This window comes from Megascapheus bottae, chromosome 17 (genome assembly GCF_031878675.1).
Source record: "Megascapheus bottae isolate mThoBot1 chromosome 17, mThoBot2.hap1, whole genome shotgun sequence".
Lineage (NCBI taxonomy): Eukaryota > Metazoa > Chordata > Mammalia > Rodentia > Geomyidae > Megascapheus > Megascapheus bottae.
This window is the reverse complement of record NC_143525.1, coordinates 35,814,904-35,829,325: the sequence shown is the minus strand read 5'-3', so window position 1 is coordinate 35,829,325 and position 14,422 is coordinate 35,814,904. Positions and strand designations below refer to the sequence as shown.

At 51.7% G+C, this 14,422-nt stretch overlaps 2 protein-coding genes across 5 annotated transcripts; both read left to right on the top strand.

Moving 5' to 3' along the window:
• The first annotated feature begins 2,491 nt into the window (after positions 1-2,491).
• Positions 2,492-7,467, top strand: Ghdc (GH3 domain containing). 4 transcript variants are annotated; one of them, XM_090350887.1, is made up of 10 exons: positions 2,492-2,575; positions 2,754-2,821; positions 2,902-3,225; positions 4,162-4,283; positions 4,796-5,297; positions 5,681-5,873; positions 5,977-6,048; positions 6,123-6,256; positions 6,565-6,650; positions 6,853-7,467. In XM_090350887.1, the coding sequence occupies exons 3-10, from the start codon at positions 2,937-2,939 to the stop codon at positions 7,069-7,071; spliced, it is 1,617 nt and encodes a 538-aa protein (XP_090207013.1). In that variant the 5' UTR covers positions 2,492-2,575; positions 2,754-2,821; positions 2,902-2,936; the 3' UTR covers positions 7,072-7,467. The 4 variants fall into 4 exon arrangements, with proteins under 4 accessions (XP_090207013.1, XP_090207012.1, XP_090207015.1 ...); XM_090350886.1 differs by having other exon boundaries at positions 2,492-2,664; XM_090350889.1 differs by lacking the exon at positions 2,902-3,225 and having other exon boundaries at positions 2,754-2,871.
• Positions 7,468-10,450: 2,983 nt separating this feature from the next.
• Hcrt (hypocretin neuropeptide precursor) lies at positions 10,451-11,949 on the top strand. Its single transcript, XM_090351726.1, has 2 exons — positions 10,451-10,547; positions 11,519-11,949. The coding sequence occupies exons 1-2, from the start codon at positions 10,527-10,529 to the stop codon at positions 11,885-11,887; spliced, it is 390 nt and encodes a 129-aa protein (XP_090207852.1). The 5' UTR covers positions 10,451-10,526; the 3' UTR covers positions 11,888-11,949.
• The last annotated feature ends 2,473 nt before the right edge of the window (positions 11,950-14,422 follow it).

Genomic DNA, 14,422 nt, shown 5'->3' with positions numbered 1-14,422 from the left:
TTTGGCCTAGTGGTTAAAGTGCTTGCCTAGCATCCATGAAGACCTGGGTTCGATTCCTCGGTACCACATACATAGAAAAAAGCCGGAAGTGGTGCTGAGGCTCAAGTGGTAGAGCTCTAGCCTTGAGAAAGTCCAAGGACAGTGCTCAGGCCCTGAGCTCAAGCCCAGGACTGGCAAAAAAAAAAAAAAAAAAAAAAGAGCCTCTGTCTTTGGGCTTTCTTCAAGGTTTGAGCCAAAGCACCACTTCCAGCTTTTTTATGTATGTGGTACTGAGGAATTGAACCCTGGTTTTCATGCATGCTAGGGAAGCACTCTACCACTAGGCCATACTCCCGGCCCCAGGTAAACATTTTTACAAAAACAAAAACAATTTGGCAGCTAAGCCTGCTAGGTTATTACATACCCAATTAACTATCCAAAAGTCAGAACAGTAGGTGTAATTCAAGTAGTAGAGTTCCAGCCTTGAAGGATAAAAGCTAAGCAAGAATGTGAGACCCAGTACCAACTCAAAAATAAATATAAAGTAGAAGGCATTAGAAGTGCAGCTCAGTAGAGCGCTTGCTTAGCCTGCAATGTGTCCCTGAGGTTGATGTCCCAGCATGGCACACAACAAAAGTGGATGGGCAGATGATCTGCTCATGGCTTCTGCCACCCCACTCCATGCTGAGGTAGGGCAGCTGTTCTTCAGCTCAGAGAACACCGTACCAAGAACAACTTTCCAACTTGATGGTTGAGGAGGAAGGGAGCTGAACTTGTACAAATGCCTTGCTCCAAATTGCAAACTCAACTCCTGTCATAAAGACACAAGAAAGGGCACTTGGAAACAGCACAGTGAAAAAGTGTAGCATCCTAGGTTCAATCCCCAGTGCTTAAACTAAATAACTAAATAACGTTTGCGAGGCATCAGTGGCTTACCCCTGTAATACCAGCTACTAAGGAGGCTGAGATTTGAGGATCAAGGTTGGAAGACAGCCCAGGCAGAAAAGTTCCTGTGAGATTTCTATCTACAATTAACCCACTCAAAAACCAGAAGTGGCACTGTGGTTCAAAGTGGTAGAGCCCTAATCTTTGTACACAAAGAGGCTCAGAGACAGTGTCCAGGTCCTGAGGTCAAGCCCCACAATTAACAAAACAAAAAGATACAAGTAGTTTGTTTTTCCTTGAGCTAAAGCCAACAAATTAACAGACATGCCAATTAACCTGGTATAGCCTGGATGAAGTATTTGTTAAACACAATAATAAACAAACAAACAGTGCAGTCAAGTTGTCTTAAGGACAGGTTTTGTTTATCTTGGAAATGTGTAATAGAGGACATCTGCTTGTCTATAAAAGACTGAGATCTCCTTCTGTCTTTGTAATTTCTTTTCAGATGGCTTGTGATACACATCATATTCTGGTTTAAGACTTCTTTAGTCATGAGAGTTGGCCACACGCCAGTGGCTCATGCCTGTAATACCAGCTATTCAGGAGGCTGAGATGTAAAGGATCACCTTGGGTGCCTCGTTAGTGCACCAGGGAGTGCGTCAGTCTCATAAAGGATCACTATTGAAGAACAGAGAAATTGCTGGGCGCAGTGGCTCACCCCTGTAACCCTAGCTACTCAGGAGGCTGAGATCTGAGGATCGAGGTTCAAAGACAGCCTGGGCACTAAAGTCCATGAGACTCCTATCTCCAATTAACCTCTAGAAAACCAGAAGTGGCTCTGTGGCTCAGGGGGTTGGGTGGTAGGTAGCCTTGAACTGAAGAGCTCAGGGATAGCACCTAGGCCCAGACCCAGAGGCCTGAGCTTTTTATTTTTCTCAACACTAACCACGAGCCACAGCTCCATTTCTGGCCTTTTGGGTGGTTAACTGGAGATAGGAAGGTCACGGCCCCTGCTGTGATCCTCAGCTCTTCAGCCTCCAGCTTTGCTAGGATTGCAGAGCTGAGCCTTTGGTCAGTGAGGCCTGGCAGCTTTTTTTTTTTTTTTTTTTTTGTGGGTCATGGGGCTTGTAGTCAGCCTGGACGCTGTCCCTGAGCTCTTTTGCTCAAGGCTACCACCCTACCCTTGAGCCAAGCCCCACTTCCCTGTTTTCTAGAGGTTATTTGGAGACAAGAGCATCGGGTCCTTTTGTGCAGGGCTGGCTTTGAACCTTGATCCTCAGATCTCAGCCTCCTTAGTAGCTAGGATTACAGGTGTGAGCCACCACACCCGGCCTGGCAGCTTATAGTTATTAACAGTTTTCAGACTTGAACCTGCTCCAGGATGGAGAGTCCCTTCCCTTCCCAGTTCAAGCTGCTTAATTGGTCTATTTTCCACACTAGGCTTTTTCTTCCTTCACCTGCCCATGTTTGAGACTCTTCTGGCTCTAACTCCCTCACCTGAGCCAGCCCCTAGTGTATTCTCCCTCAGGTGTTGGGTCCCTTTAAGAGCACCCCCACCGGCACCAGCTTCTTCCCTCTTCTTGCCGGATTTCCTCGTCTGTGTCCAGCCCTTTAAAGCCATCCCTCCAGCCTGTCTGGCCGGATGTGTCCTGAGCTGGCTGGCACTGAGAGGCTTGGCGGAGCTGGGAGTAAGCGGAAGAGGGCATGAGAGGTGCCTGAGGATTTGGCCTTCATGACCTAGGGCTTCAGAGGGACACTGAGCTGGGACCGGGAGGATCCTGGGAGGAAATAAAGCCAAAGGTGTCATTTGTTAAGTAGCCGTTGCTTTGTCAGGCCTGTGCCCCACACTCTGTACTTTCTGCAGGAACTAATTATTCTTCCTATTGTAGGCTAAGGAAGTGAGCTCAGCACCAGTAACCCAGGACCCCTGAGCAGCAGAGGCCGGATCTGAACTCAGGTCAGCCTTGGTGTGCTGCCCCATACCACTTGCCCAGCAGTGGCTTCTTGGTAATTTCCTTCCCCTTGGTTTTTCTGTAGATAGAAGAGCCATCTCCTCCCGGGACTGCGTGGAGATGCTGCTGCTGCTCTTGCTGTTGCTGCTGCCCCTGCTCTTGCTCGTGCTGCTGCTTCTCCTGCCCAAATTCACCTTGCCTGAGGAGCATGTATCCCTCCCAACCAGGGTGGTCTGGATCATCAACCTTCAGCACTTTTTGGCATGGAAGGTGGTGAGCTGGGCCGCTGCGTGGCAGCAGCAGAGACTAGATCAGAGCACACTGCATGGGGACGAGAGTCAGCAGCAGGCCCTGGCCTGGTGTCTACAGAAATCCAGAGAACCCCGCTGTTCCCCTCAGGAGGCCACAGGTGCGTTTCCCAGGGGCTGGGAGGTGAAAGCAATCCCTCAGTACACTCAGATTCTGGAACCTAAACATCACCAAAACTCCCCTTAGCAGCTCAATGCAGCTTTCCCCAAAGACCCACCTGGGCCCAGGACTGGTTGTCCATTTCATATAAGATGAATTTTCTTACAGAGAGAGAGAGTCTTGGTACTCAGGCTTGAATTCAGGACCTCCCTGGTACTTGGTCTTAAACTCAGAACCTGGGTCCTGTCCCTTGGCTTTTTCTTTTTTGATGCCTGTCCTAGGGCTTGAACTCAAGGCTTAGGTATTGTCCTTGAGCTTTTGCACTCAAGGCTGGTGGTACTCTACCACTTGAACCACAGCTCTATTTCCAGCTTTTCACTGGTTAATTGGAAATAAGTCTTATGGACTTTCCTGACTGCACTGAATTTGAATCTCAATCCTCAGATCACAGCCTCTTCAGTAGCAAGGACAACAGGTGTATACCCTGGTGCTTTTTTTTTGTGTGGGGGGGGGGGGTCATGGGGCTTGGACTTTGGGCCTGGGTGTTGTTCCTGAGCTCTTCAGCTCAAGGCTACTTGCCCTACCCCTTAAGCCACAGAGCCACTTCTGGTTTTTCTAGTGATTAATTGGAAATAAGAGTGTCATGGTCTTTAGTACCCGGGCTGGCTTTGAACCGAGATCCTCAGATCTCAGCCTCCTGAGTAGCTAGGATTACAGGCCTGAGCCACTACATCTAGCTATCCCTGGTCCTTTTATGATCTTGTCTTTCCATTATTTTTTTCTCTCTACTCATACTTCTTCCCCACCTCTTCTGGATGCTCCCCTGTCACAAGCCCTGAGCTGGATTCCTTCCAGAAGCAACTCAACCAGTGTTGCTTGAAACTCTTGAGAAATTATGCATCTTCATGAGGCATTTCTTGTGTCTTTGGGGCTACAGACATGAACGCTTTCCGGAATCACCTTCCATTGACCAATCCCAGCCAAGCCGCAGAGGAAGAAAATGAGGCGCACCTCTTGCCACCTACATCCAACCAGTACTCAGGAGAGGCCTCCCTGCAGGTAAAATGGAATGGGCCAGATCCTAGTGCACCAAGACCCCGACTTACTGCCAAACCCTCAAACCCAGACTGGCATTTACAGTCTGAGTATCAAGTCAAACCAAAGGCCAGCGTGTTCTCCCTCTCTCTCTCCCTCTGTCTCTCTCTCGTTGGTCATGAGACTTGAACTGTGGGCCTGGACACCACCCCTGAGCTTTTCAGCTCAAGGCTACCCCCTTACCTCTTTAGCCACCTGCTACTTCCCTCTTTTCTTTGTGATGGTCTGGGGCTGTAACTCAGAGCTTGGGCATTGTCCCTGAGCTTTTTTGCTCAAGGCTAATACTCTTATCCCTTGAGCCACAGCTCCATTTCTGGCTTTATTTTGCTAGCTAGAGATAAGAGTCCCACAGACTTTCCTGTCTGTGCTGGCTTTGAGCCATGATCCTCAGATCTCAGCTTCCTGAGTAGCTTAGGATTATAGGCGTGAACCACTGGCACCTGGTTCCTAACAGCTTTTCTTTTTCCTCCCACCAGGCCACCCTGCTGGGTCTTATAGCCCTAAATAAGGCCCACCCAGAAGCACTAGCTCCAGGAGGGATTATGTGTGTGACCCCCATCTCCCCATGGCCCAGTACTCTCTTCTGGCCTGGGATATTCCTGACCTGGGCAAGAGCCCCAAAGATCACTGACCCTAAGATCCAGCTGCTGGCGACACTCAGGTGCCCAGAACTGAGGGCACTGGAGGCTAGAACCGCAGTTGAACTCCTGGACACCTTCTCAGACCTGGAGGTCATGGGCGAAGAACTGGCAGAGATGATCGCTACTGGGAGCCTATTTAGGCCGTTTCCCAGTCGGGCAGCTGAGCTGCGGGAAGCCCTAAAGCAGGGATCCCAAGGACTGGCCCTTCGGCTATGGCCAAAGCTGCAGGTGGTGGTGACTCTGGATGCAGGAGGCCAGGCTGAGGCAGTGGCTGCCCTAGGGGCTTTGTGGTGTCGAGGGCTAGCCTTCTTTTCTCCCGCCTATGCTGCTTCTGGAGGTTAGCTGAATGCAGGGCTGCAGGGGCAGGGACAGGGCAGTAGCTACCATACACTGAGACCTATGGACTCCTTGAATCCTTTATTCACTGGACACAGGAGGGATTCACAGCTGTCACTCCAGATGTGTAAACACTTCACAGAGAGGCACAAAGTCTCCAGGTTTGGGATTTGCTCTCAGCTCTGCTACCTCCATAGCCACAGCCCTCTGTCTGCCTCTTCCCAGGAGGGACAGGAAGGATAGGGAGGAAGGGTGGCAGGACAGCCTCAGGAGCAGATGCTCAGAGAAGAGGGTGGCTGGAGTCCAGGATGAGGCCTAGTGGCCTGCTGTTGTCTGGTGTCAGTATACCACTAGGTGACAAGGAGGCTGCTTTGCTCCCCGCAGGAGTGATAGGCCTAAACTTCTGGCCAGAGAAGCACCAGGGGCTCTACCTCCTGCACCCCGGGCCCCCTTTTATTGAACTGCTCCCAATCAAGGAAGGAACCCAAGAGGAGACAGCTCCTACCCTCCTTCTGTCTGAAGCCCAAAGGGGCAAGGAGTATGAGCTGGTACTGACTGACCACATCTCCCTGACCAGGTGATCAGCTGCCCCTGCCCCATCAGGCCTTCTGATACCCTGCTGGGGGAGGAGGGAGAGCGAGGGCGGGAGCTCACCCTCTCTCCCAACCCTGCCCTCTCAGGTGCCGCCTGGGTGACGTGGTACAGGTGGTTAGTACCTACAATCAGTGTCCAGTTGTGAGATTCATGTACAGGTAAGTAACCGAGAGATGCAAAGGGGCTGCCCTTGTATACTAGGCACCACTGCCTCTGCCCTCTCCCTCCCCAGGCTGGATCAGACCCTGAGTGTGCGGGGAGAAATTACTAATGAGAAGATATTCTCTGAGGCTCTGGCCCAGGCAGTGAGACTGTGGCCAGGGGCTAAGCTATTAGACCATCTCTGTGTGGAAAGCAGCATTCTGGGTAAGTATCTCCATCCATTCTCATCCTAATCTCCATCCATCTGGCCAGGAGACCTCTAAAATGGAGGCAAGGGTCAGCTTGCTTCCCTGCTCCTAGCAAAAGTCTCTCTGGATCTAACTCCCTTCTTTCCTGCTTCAGTTTTCACCTACTTCCTTTCCTGACCTGTCTCACACTGAAGATTAGGCTCTAGGTTCTTTTCCATTTGTCACCACCGCATGAACTTCAGAAGGGGGGAGAAGAGCTGGGGCAAAGGGTGTTGGCCTTGAAAACCACCCGCTTCTCAGGAACTATGTGGAATTTGTCTACAGACTCAGCTGAGGGCTCTGCTCCTCACTACGAGGTGTTTTTGGAGTTGAGGGGCCTGCGGAATCTGTCTGAAAGAAATCGAGAAAAGGTACAAGAGATGGGGACGGGGTCTGTCTCCATTCTGCACATCCCCAGGGCAGTGTTGGGGAAAGACAGCTAGAGAGGAGAAGCCCCTTTCCGGGGCTCAGGATGGGAGAGGTGCTAAATGCCCGTTACCCCCTCCCTTGACATAGTCATAGGCATACATACACAGTTTCACACCAGCCTCATTCTGCCCCTTCTGTTCCCAGCTTGACCACTGCCTCCAGGAAGCCTCTCCTTACTACAAGTCTCTGCGGTTCCGAGGCAGCGTGGGTCCTGCCAAGGTCCACCTGGTGGGGCCAGGGGCCTTCCAAGCACTCCGGGCTGCCATGGCCTCCTGCCCTTCGTCTTCCTACCCTCCCTCCATGCCCCGGGTCCTTAGGCACAGGCACCTGGCCCAGGTCCTGCAGAGAAGGGTGGTATCCTGAGCCATGGGTGCCCATGGCTCTGTCACCCACAGCTCCAGCCTGCCTCCTTCCTCTGAGGCCTCACTGCATGGAGAGTCCTCGGCCAGAGACCTGCACTTGACATTGGCCCATCAGAGCCTGGGCCTAATGGGATACGTTGGCCTCTGTCAGGGAATTCTGAGGTGTGAGCTAGGAGGCTGTAGCAGCATGCAGCAGTGCTCGCCCATCTCTACCATGCCAGCTCTGGAGGACATTACTGGTGCATTCCCAGGCATGCCAGTGGCTTCCTGTGTCTCTCAGCCTGGTGCTCTTCTCTGGGCACTGTCCTGCACTTGTCCGCATTTACTGGGTGGGCCACAAGGAATTGGAGTTAATGTCTTTCATCTGTGTGGAACAGGAGTCGATGAATAAAGAATTCAGCAGCATTGTTTTTGAGTGAGGCAAATCTCTCTCTCTCTCTCTCTCTCTCTCTCTCTCTCTCTCTCTCTCTCTCTCCCTCCCTCCCTCCCTCCCTCCCTCCCTCCCTCCCTCCCTCCCTCTCTCTCTCTCTCTCTCTCTCTCTCTCTCTCTCTCTCTCTCTCTCTCTCTCTCTCTCTCTCTCTCTTGTCCTGGGGCTTAAAACTCAGGATCTTGGGCACTACCTCTGCACTGCTTTTCCTCAAGGCTAGCACTCTACCACCTGAGCCACTTGGCTTTTATTTGCTTATGTGGTACTGAGGAATTGAACCCAGAGCCTCAGGCAACCTTCTTGCTTAGGGCAACCTAGAAAATACAGACTGCCTGTCAGCTTCCCCCCAGAGTCCTAAGCATAGCATAAAGGTGAAAAAGCTGTTCACAGCTCTCTGTGCCCGGCCTTAGCTTGGGGACCTTTACTGATGGAACACGCCCAATCACTTCCACATTGGGGTGAAGGGGGAGCTATACCTTATAGTTCAAATTGCAAAGTCTCACAGCAGGAAGCAAATTCAAAGCCACCTTGGTAGAGGCCACGGCAGTAAGGAGACTGAGCCTCCCATATTGCAAGGTTTCCCCAAAGCCCCACAGCTCCTAAATCAAGGCTGCCCTGTTTTAGATGATTTGTAGAGTTTCCAATTCTACCTCTCAACAGCAACTCAATCCCTCCTGGGACTCCATTGGTGAGCCACTCCCTTGTTCCCAGCCAGCCCACATCAGCCCATGACATTCCTAGTTCAACCCCACCCCTGGCAGCTCTCCATCCACAGAGGAAGACCAATCAACTTGAACCACTAGGTCCTTCGGACATTTTTGCCTGGTGCTGGTGGTTCACACCTGTAATCCTAGCTGTTAGGAAAATGGAGAAGGAAGGAAATAGGCCAGACTAGGACTGTTTGTCAGCCAGAGACACAGACCTTGGGGGGGTGTGGATGGGGTTTGGAGTCAGGGTTCTTGTAGGGTTTGAGCAAGGAGCCAGGGGTTACATGAGTTTAGTATAGAGAGGTGCAGCCAGAGCGCAGGGCAAGTATTCCCTTAAGGTCTCAAGCTTTTTAAATGTTCAAACAGCTCTACATCTGTCTTGCCTAGATGGTTTGACCTTCACAGGATACAGTTTTTAGTCTTCCAACCTCTTAGTCCTTTCCTGGCCTCCCAGCTCAGCCACAGAGCCTTATAGGCTAGGCCCACAAAGGAATGTTTACAATCTGACTCAGGTCAGATTGCCCTGCCTGTGTCAGGCAGTCTGCTCATATCTTTGGTGGCTTGTCTGGTATCTGTATGAAGCAGGGAAAACAGGGTGGGGGCGAATCCTTCACTAGATTCTTGGGTATAAGGATCAGAGTTTGAAACCAGCAGAGGCAGACAAGTCTGAGGGTCTCTTATCTCCAATTAATAATAATGATTGTAATAAAAAGCCAGAAGTGGAGATGTGGCTCAAGTGGTAGACAGCAGCCTTGAGTGAAAAAGTCAAGTGAGAGTACAGAGTCCAGGGTTCAAGCCTAATACTGGCACAGGAAAAAAAAGGACCACACAGCCATTGTTCTTTTTTTTTTTTTTTTTGCCAGTCCTGAGCTTGAGCTCAGGGCCTGAGCCCTGTCCTTGGACTTTCTCAAGGCTAGAGCTCTACCACTTGAGCCTCAGCACCACTTCCAGCTTTTTTCTATATGTGGTACCGAGGAATTGAACCCGGGTCTTCATGCATGCTAGGCAAGCACTTTAACCACTAGGCCAAACTCCTGGCCCCGCCATTGTTCTTTTCTCCATATTCTGAGTGCTATTTCCCCATGCCTCATGAACATAGCACTATCACCTCCAACCCTTTATCATGTTGTCTCTTCTGAAGCATGCCTGCTCTTTTAACCTATTTGTCGTCTTTTCAGACTCCTTCAAGAACCTCCCACCTCCTGCCACTCTTCTTCTCCCCATCTCTGGCAACCCAGGAAGAAATCTTTGCTGATGACTGAGAATTCTTCCCTCCCTTAAACTCGCTCTATGCCCAATGCCACCACACCCAGATTTACATGTATCTTGAAAACAAGGCCTATGCACATTGCTGCATCTGTGCCCACCTGGGGCTGGCCCAGAACAGGGGCTCTGTAACAGTGCCCTAAAGTGGAGAAGCTATGAGTCTTTCATACTAAAGTGGCTCCACCACTATAGATGGAGAAGGGGTCCGGGTGCCAGTGACTCACACCTGTAATCCTAGCTACTCAGAAGGCTCACATCTGAGGATCATAGTTCAAAGCCAACCCGGACAGGAAAATCCATGAGATTCTGGTCTCCAATTCCATGGAGATGGGGGAAGAGGAAGGAATGAGGGGAGACGTCCCACCAGCTCCCAGAACAAACTAGGCCTGGCTGCATTTTGCTTCCACTGCCTGCAGTGGCTCTTTTCCATTGTGAAGGTTGGTGGAATGGGTAGATGGGAAGGAAAGCTGGGCCCTAGGGGAGAGCAGCTCAGGAGTCGTCTCCATGGAGGAAGAAGGCTCTGGAACCTCACAGATCACGGAGGCAGTGACGGGAAGGGGTGGGGGGAGGCTGCTGTGACTGAATACAATGCGGCCTAGGGCACAATGCTGCCCCTAATTAGTAGCTTCCCCTTACCCCATTGTCCCAAGCCAGTGCCCCAGCGAAGGCTTGTTTTGTGCAGCCAGATTCCTGGGTACAAGGTGGCCTCATTAGTGCTTGGAGACCACCCCATCTCCAAGGTGCAGGCAGACAGACAAAGAAGGGGAACCAAGGTCACAGCCATCTAACTTCAGCTTCCTAACGCCTCCACCGCCATTCCTTCTGCCCAACCTGGAGACGGCCCCTACTGTGGGACACCAATCTTAGACTCGCCTTTGTGTGACTCTGGAGAAGACGCAAGCGCGTCTCGTGTCCCCGCCACCTCTGAGCACTATAAACCCCCGACCACTGCTGGTGTGTCACATGCAGTCCTTGGTCTCAAGCTTCACAGCTATTTGGACCACTGCACTGAGACACTTCCTTTCTGGCCTAACCCACCCTGAGCTCCAGACACCATGAAGCTTCCTTCCACAAAGGTAAAGATACCATAGGAGTGCTTGCTCAGGGGGCTGGAGGAAAGGGCTGACGTGTGTCCCTAATGCGGAACTCTTGGCCACTAATGTGCCTTAACGAACATCATGGCCTGTGCCCTGCCCTCTTAAGAGTTTGTGTTTGTTGAGCATTTATTATGTGCCTGTCAAGTGCTATTTGTACCTGTCTTCTCATTCTCCCAGTAGCCCTACACTGTACAGGTAGAGGCAGCTTTGTTCTAACGAGTGCAAAACTGGTCCAGTTTCCCCTTCAAGGGCAGAAGGCCTAGAGTCCTGCTTATCATGGGTGTCTATATGTTTGCCTGCTGTGTAGGCATGGGGGTGAAGAGTGTGACATTAAATAGGGCCTGTGTTTTCTCCATATTACAAACAACTTCTGGCTGGGTGCTGGTCACTCACACCTGTAATCCTAGTTCCTTCGGAGGCTGAGATCTGAGGATCATGGTTTGAAGCCAACCCTGGGCAGAAAAGTCTCCATGAGACTCTTATCTCCAGTTAAGCCCTCAAAAACCATAAGTGGAACTGGCTGTGTCTCAAAGTGGTAGAGCAAACTAGCTCAGGGACAGCACCCAGGCCCTGAGTTCAAGCCCGATGACCTACAGAAAACAAACAACAGAGCTTCAGGAGCAGACAAACTCAGACACAGCTTTCTGTAGGTGCAGTGGTAAGCCTTTACTTTACTATGGGGACCAAGGACAGAGCCCTGTGGCCACAGGTGAGGGATTTATTCTGCCCAGGCAATCTCCAACTGGCTTCTAGGAGGTGATCTTCTGCTGGGTCTTGCAGGGTGGGCTGGCAAAAGAGACAGCAAGGACAGAGGGGAGGAAAAGGAGTTGACAGCACAGGGCCAGAAGAAGAAGGTCAGGAGCCTTGCTGGATAGGGCCTGGGCCCTGGAGGCTAGTGGTGGGCCAGGAGAGAAGACCTCCAGCCTCCTTGTCTCTGCCTCCCTCCCTAGGCCTCCTGGGCTGCCGTGACGCTCTTGCTGCTGCTGCTGCTGCCCCCCGCGCTCCTGTCCCCCGGAGCGGCCGCGCAGCCGCTGCCCGATTGCTGTCGGCAGAAGACGTGCTCCTGCCGCCTGTACGAGCTGCTGCACGGGGCGGGCAATCACGCGGCGGGCATCCTGACGCTGGGCAAGCGGAGGCCGGGCCCCCCGGGCCTGCAGGGCCGGCTGCAGCGCCTCCTGCAGGCCAGCGGCAACCACGCCGCCGGCATCCTGACCATGGGCCGCCGCCGCCGCGCAGGCGCAGAGCCCGCGGCCCGGCCCCGCCCGGGCCCCCCGCGCCCCGCCCCGGCAGCCGGGCCCGCGGGGCGCCCGGGGATCTGAGCCCTTCTCCAGCCCCGGTTCGGGTCCTGTCTTCTACCCTTTTGCCTGCCAGCGTCGGGGCCCCTGGTACCAGGGCAATAAAGATGACTCTGGGTTCGTGTGCCTGGACTGTGTTGCTGTGTGACCCCCTCCCTCCGGCCAGGACAGCGCCTTTCAGAGACCATGGCTTCTGAAGTGACGGCTGGGGCGCACGGCGGGGTCGGAGGGACGCGAGTCCCATCAGGAGGAGCTCAGGAAGCGCAGGTTAAAGAAAGGAGAGGCCTGGGGTGGTCGATCAAAACACCCGGCGGGATGGGACAAGCCGGGCGTGCAGGGGGACAGCGCGGGGCCGTCAAAGCAATGCTGGGCTCCGGTGGCTCCTGCCTGAGACCTGAAGAGCGAGGTTAGAGGACAGCCCTGGCGGGAAGGCCGGCGAGGCTCCCGCCTCAGGGAACCACCAAGACAGCTGGGCACCGAGCTGGGCTCAGCAGGAACCAAGAGAGCAAAAGCTCAGGGACAGCAGCTAGGCCTGAGTTCAAGCCCCAGGACCGACAGAGAAGAGGAGGAGGAGGAGGGGAGGGGGGGAGGGGGAGGAGGGGGAGGAGGAGGAGGGAGAGGAGGGGGAGGAAGAGGAGAAGGAGGAGGGGGAGGAGGAGGAGGAAAAGGAGGGGGAGGAGGAGGAAAAAGAGGGGGAGGAAGAGGAAGGGGAGAAAGAGGAGGAGGAGGAGGGGGAGGAGGAGGAGAAGAGGAAGAAGAACAAAAAGAAAAAGAAAGAAAGAAGGAAAAAAGGAAAGAAAGAAAGAAAGAGGCAGCAACAGCAAGTTAGGAAGGGCCAAGAGGAAAGTCTAACCTGTCCAAAAGACAGGGCCTGCAAGCTTCAACAATGCATGTCCCAAAGGAACTGCAGTGTACAGTACAGGGACCAGGAGTGAACTGTTTCAGAGAATGAGTCCATGGGATGGGTTGGCAGAGCCTGGATTGTGAAAATCCTCATAAATGCCAGACTTTGCCCTTCATTCTGCAGCAATGGTAGTTGTGTGGGAGGGGAGTGGGGAGGAGTACGTGTGTGTGTGGCGTGCGTGCCAGTCAAGTCTTGGGCTTGAATTCAGGGCCTGGGTACTGTCCCTGAACTTCTTTTGTTCAAGGCTAGCACTCTATCACTTGAGCTACAGTACCACTCCTGGCTTTTTCTTTTTATGCAGTACTAAGGAATTGAACCCAGGGCTTCATGCATGCTAGGCAAGCACTGAACCATTAAGCCATTGTCAGCCCAGGTGGGGCAGGAGGAGATGGAGCTCTTAAGCAGCAATGGGACAAAAATTTTCTTTAACTATAGCCAAAGACACTACAGGTTTTCATTGCATTCCTCCCATATGCCTTTGTTGAAGTCTAACCCCAGGCATTCAGAATCTGACGTGTGGTTCATACCTGTCGTCAACTACTCAGAAGGCTGAGATTTGAGGATTGTGATTCCAAGTCAGGCTGGGCAGACAAAAATAAGAGACTCATTTCCAGTTGACCACCAAAAAGTTGGAAGTGAAAGAGTGTCCCAAGTGGTAGAACACTAACCTTGAGTAAAAGAAACTAAGGGACAGCATCTAGGCACTGAAATCAAGCCCTATTACTGGCACATACAGAAAATTACTAATAATAGAAATAAAAGGGGGGGCTGGATGCTTGTGGCTCATACCTGAAATCCTAGATACTCAGGAGGCTAAGATCTGAGTATCACAGTTCAAGGCCAGACTGGGCAGAAAGTCTGTAACTCTTATCTCCAATGAACCACTCAATAACTGGAGGCAGGGGCTGTGGTCCAAAGTGATAGAACGCTAGCCTCAAGCCAAAGAGCTTAGACACAGTACCCAGGCCCTGAGTTCCAGCTCCACAAACACTACAACAACAGCAACAACAAAATAATAATTAAAAAAATAAAAGGACGATTCAAATATACAAGGGGAACCTTGAATATGAAAACAGAGATTGGGAAGAATGCATCTACAAGCCAAGACATGCCAGAGATTGCCAGCAACCCACCAGAAGCAATGGAGAAAAGTGGAATAAATCACCCATACAGCCATCTGGCCTTAGTTAGACTTCTTGCCTCCAGATCTGTGAGAATAGATTTCTGTCATCAAATTTAAGCCATCCACTTTTGTGGTACTTTTATAGCAGCAATCCAAGGAAACTAATGTAACATTGAAAAGTACAGACACAAAAATATTTGTACTTCTTAACAATTTAACAGCCCAGACCATGCCCGATTCAGATCTGAGTACTCCTCCAAAACATTTACTTTGTGCCAAAGATAGGCATTAATTAGGCTACTAAATTCTCATAATAAAGCTGAGCATGGGTGGCTTTATGTCCAATCCTTGCTACTTAGGAAGCTGAGATCTGAGAATCACAGTTTGAAGCAGCAGGGGCAGGAAAGTTCATGAGACGCTTATCCTCAATTAACCACCAAAAAAGCCAGAAGTGGAACTGTGGTTCATTCAGGAGAGTGCCATCCTTGAGGGGAAAAACCTAAGAGATATTACTCAACCCTGAGTTCAAACC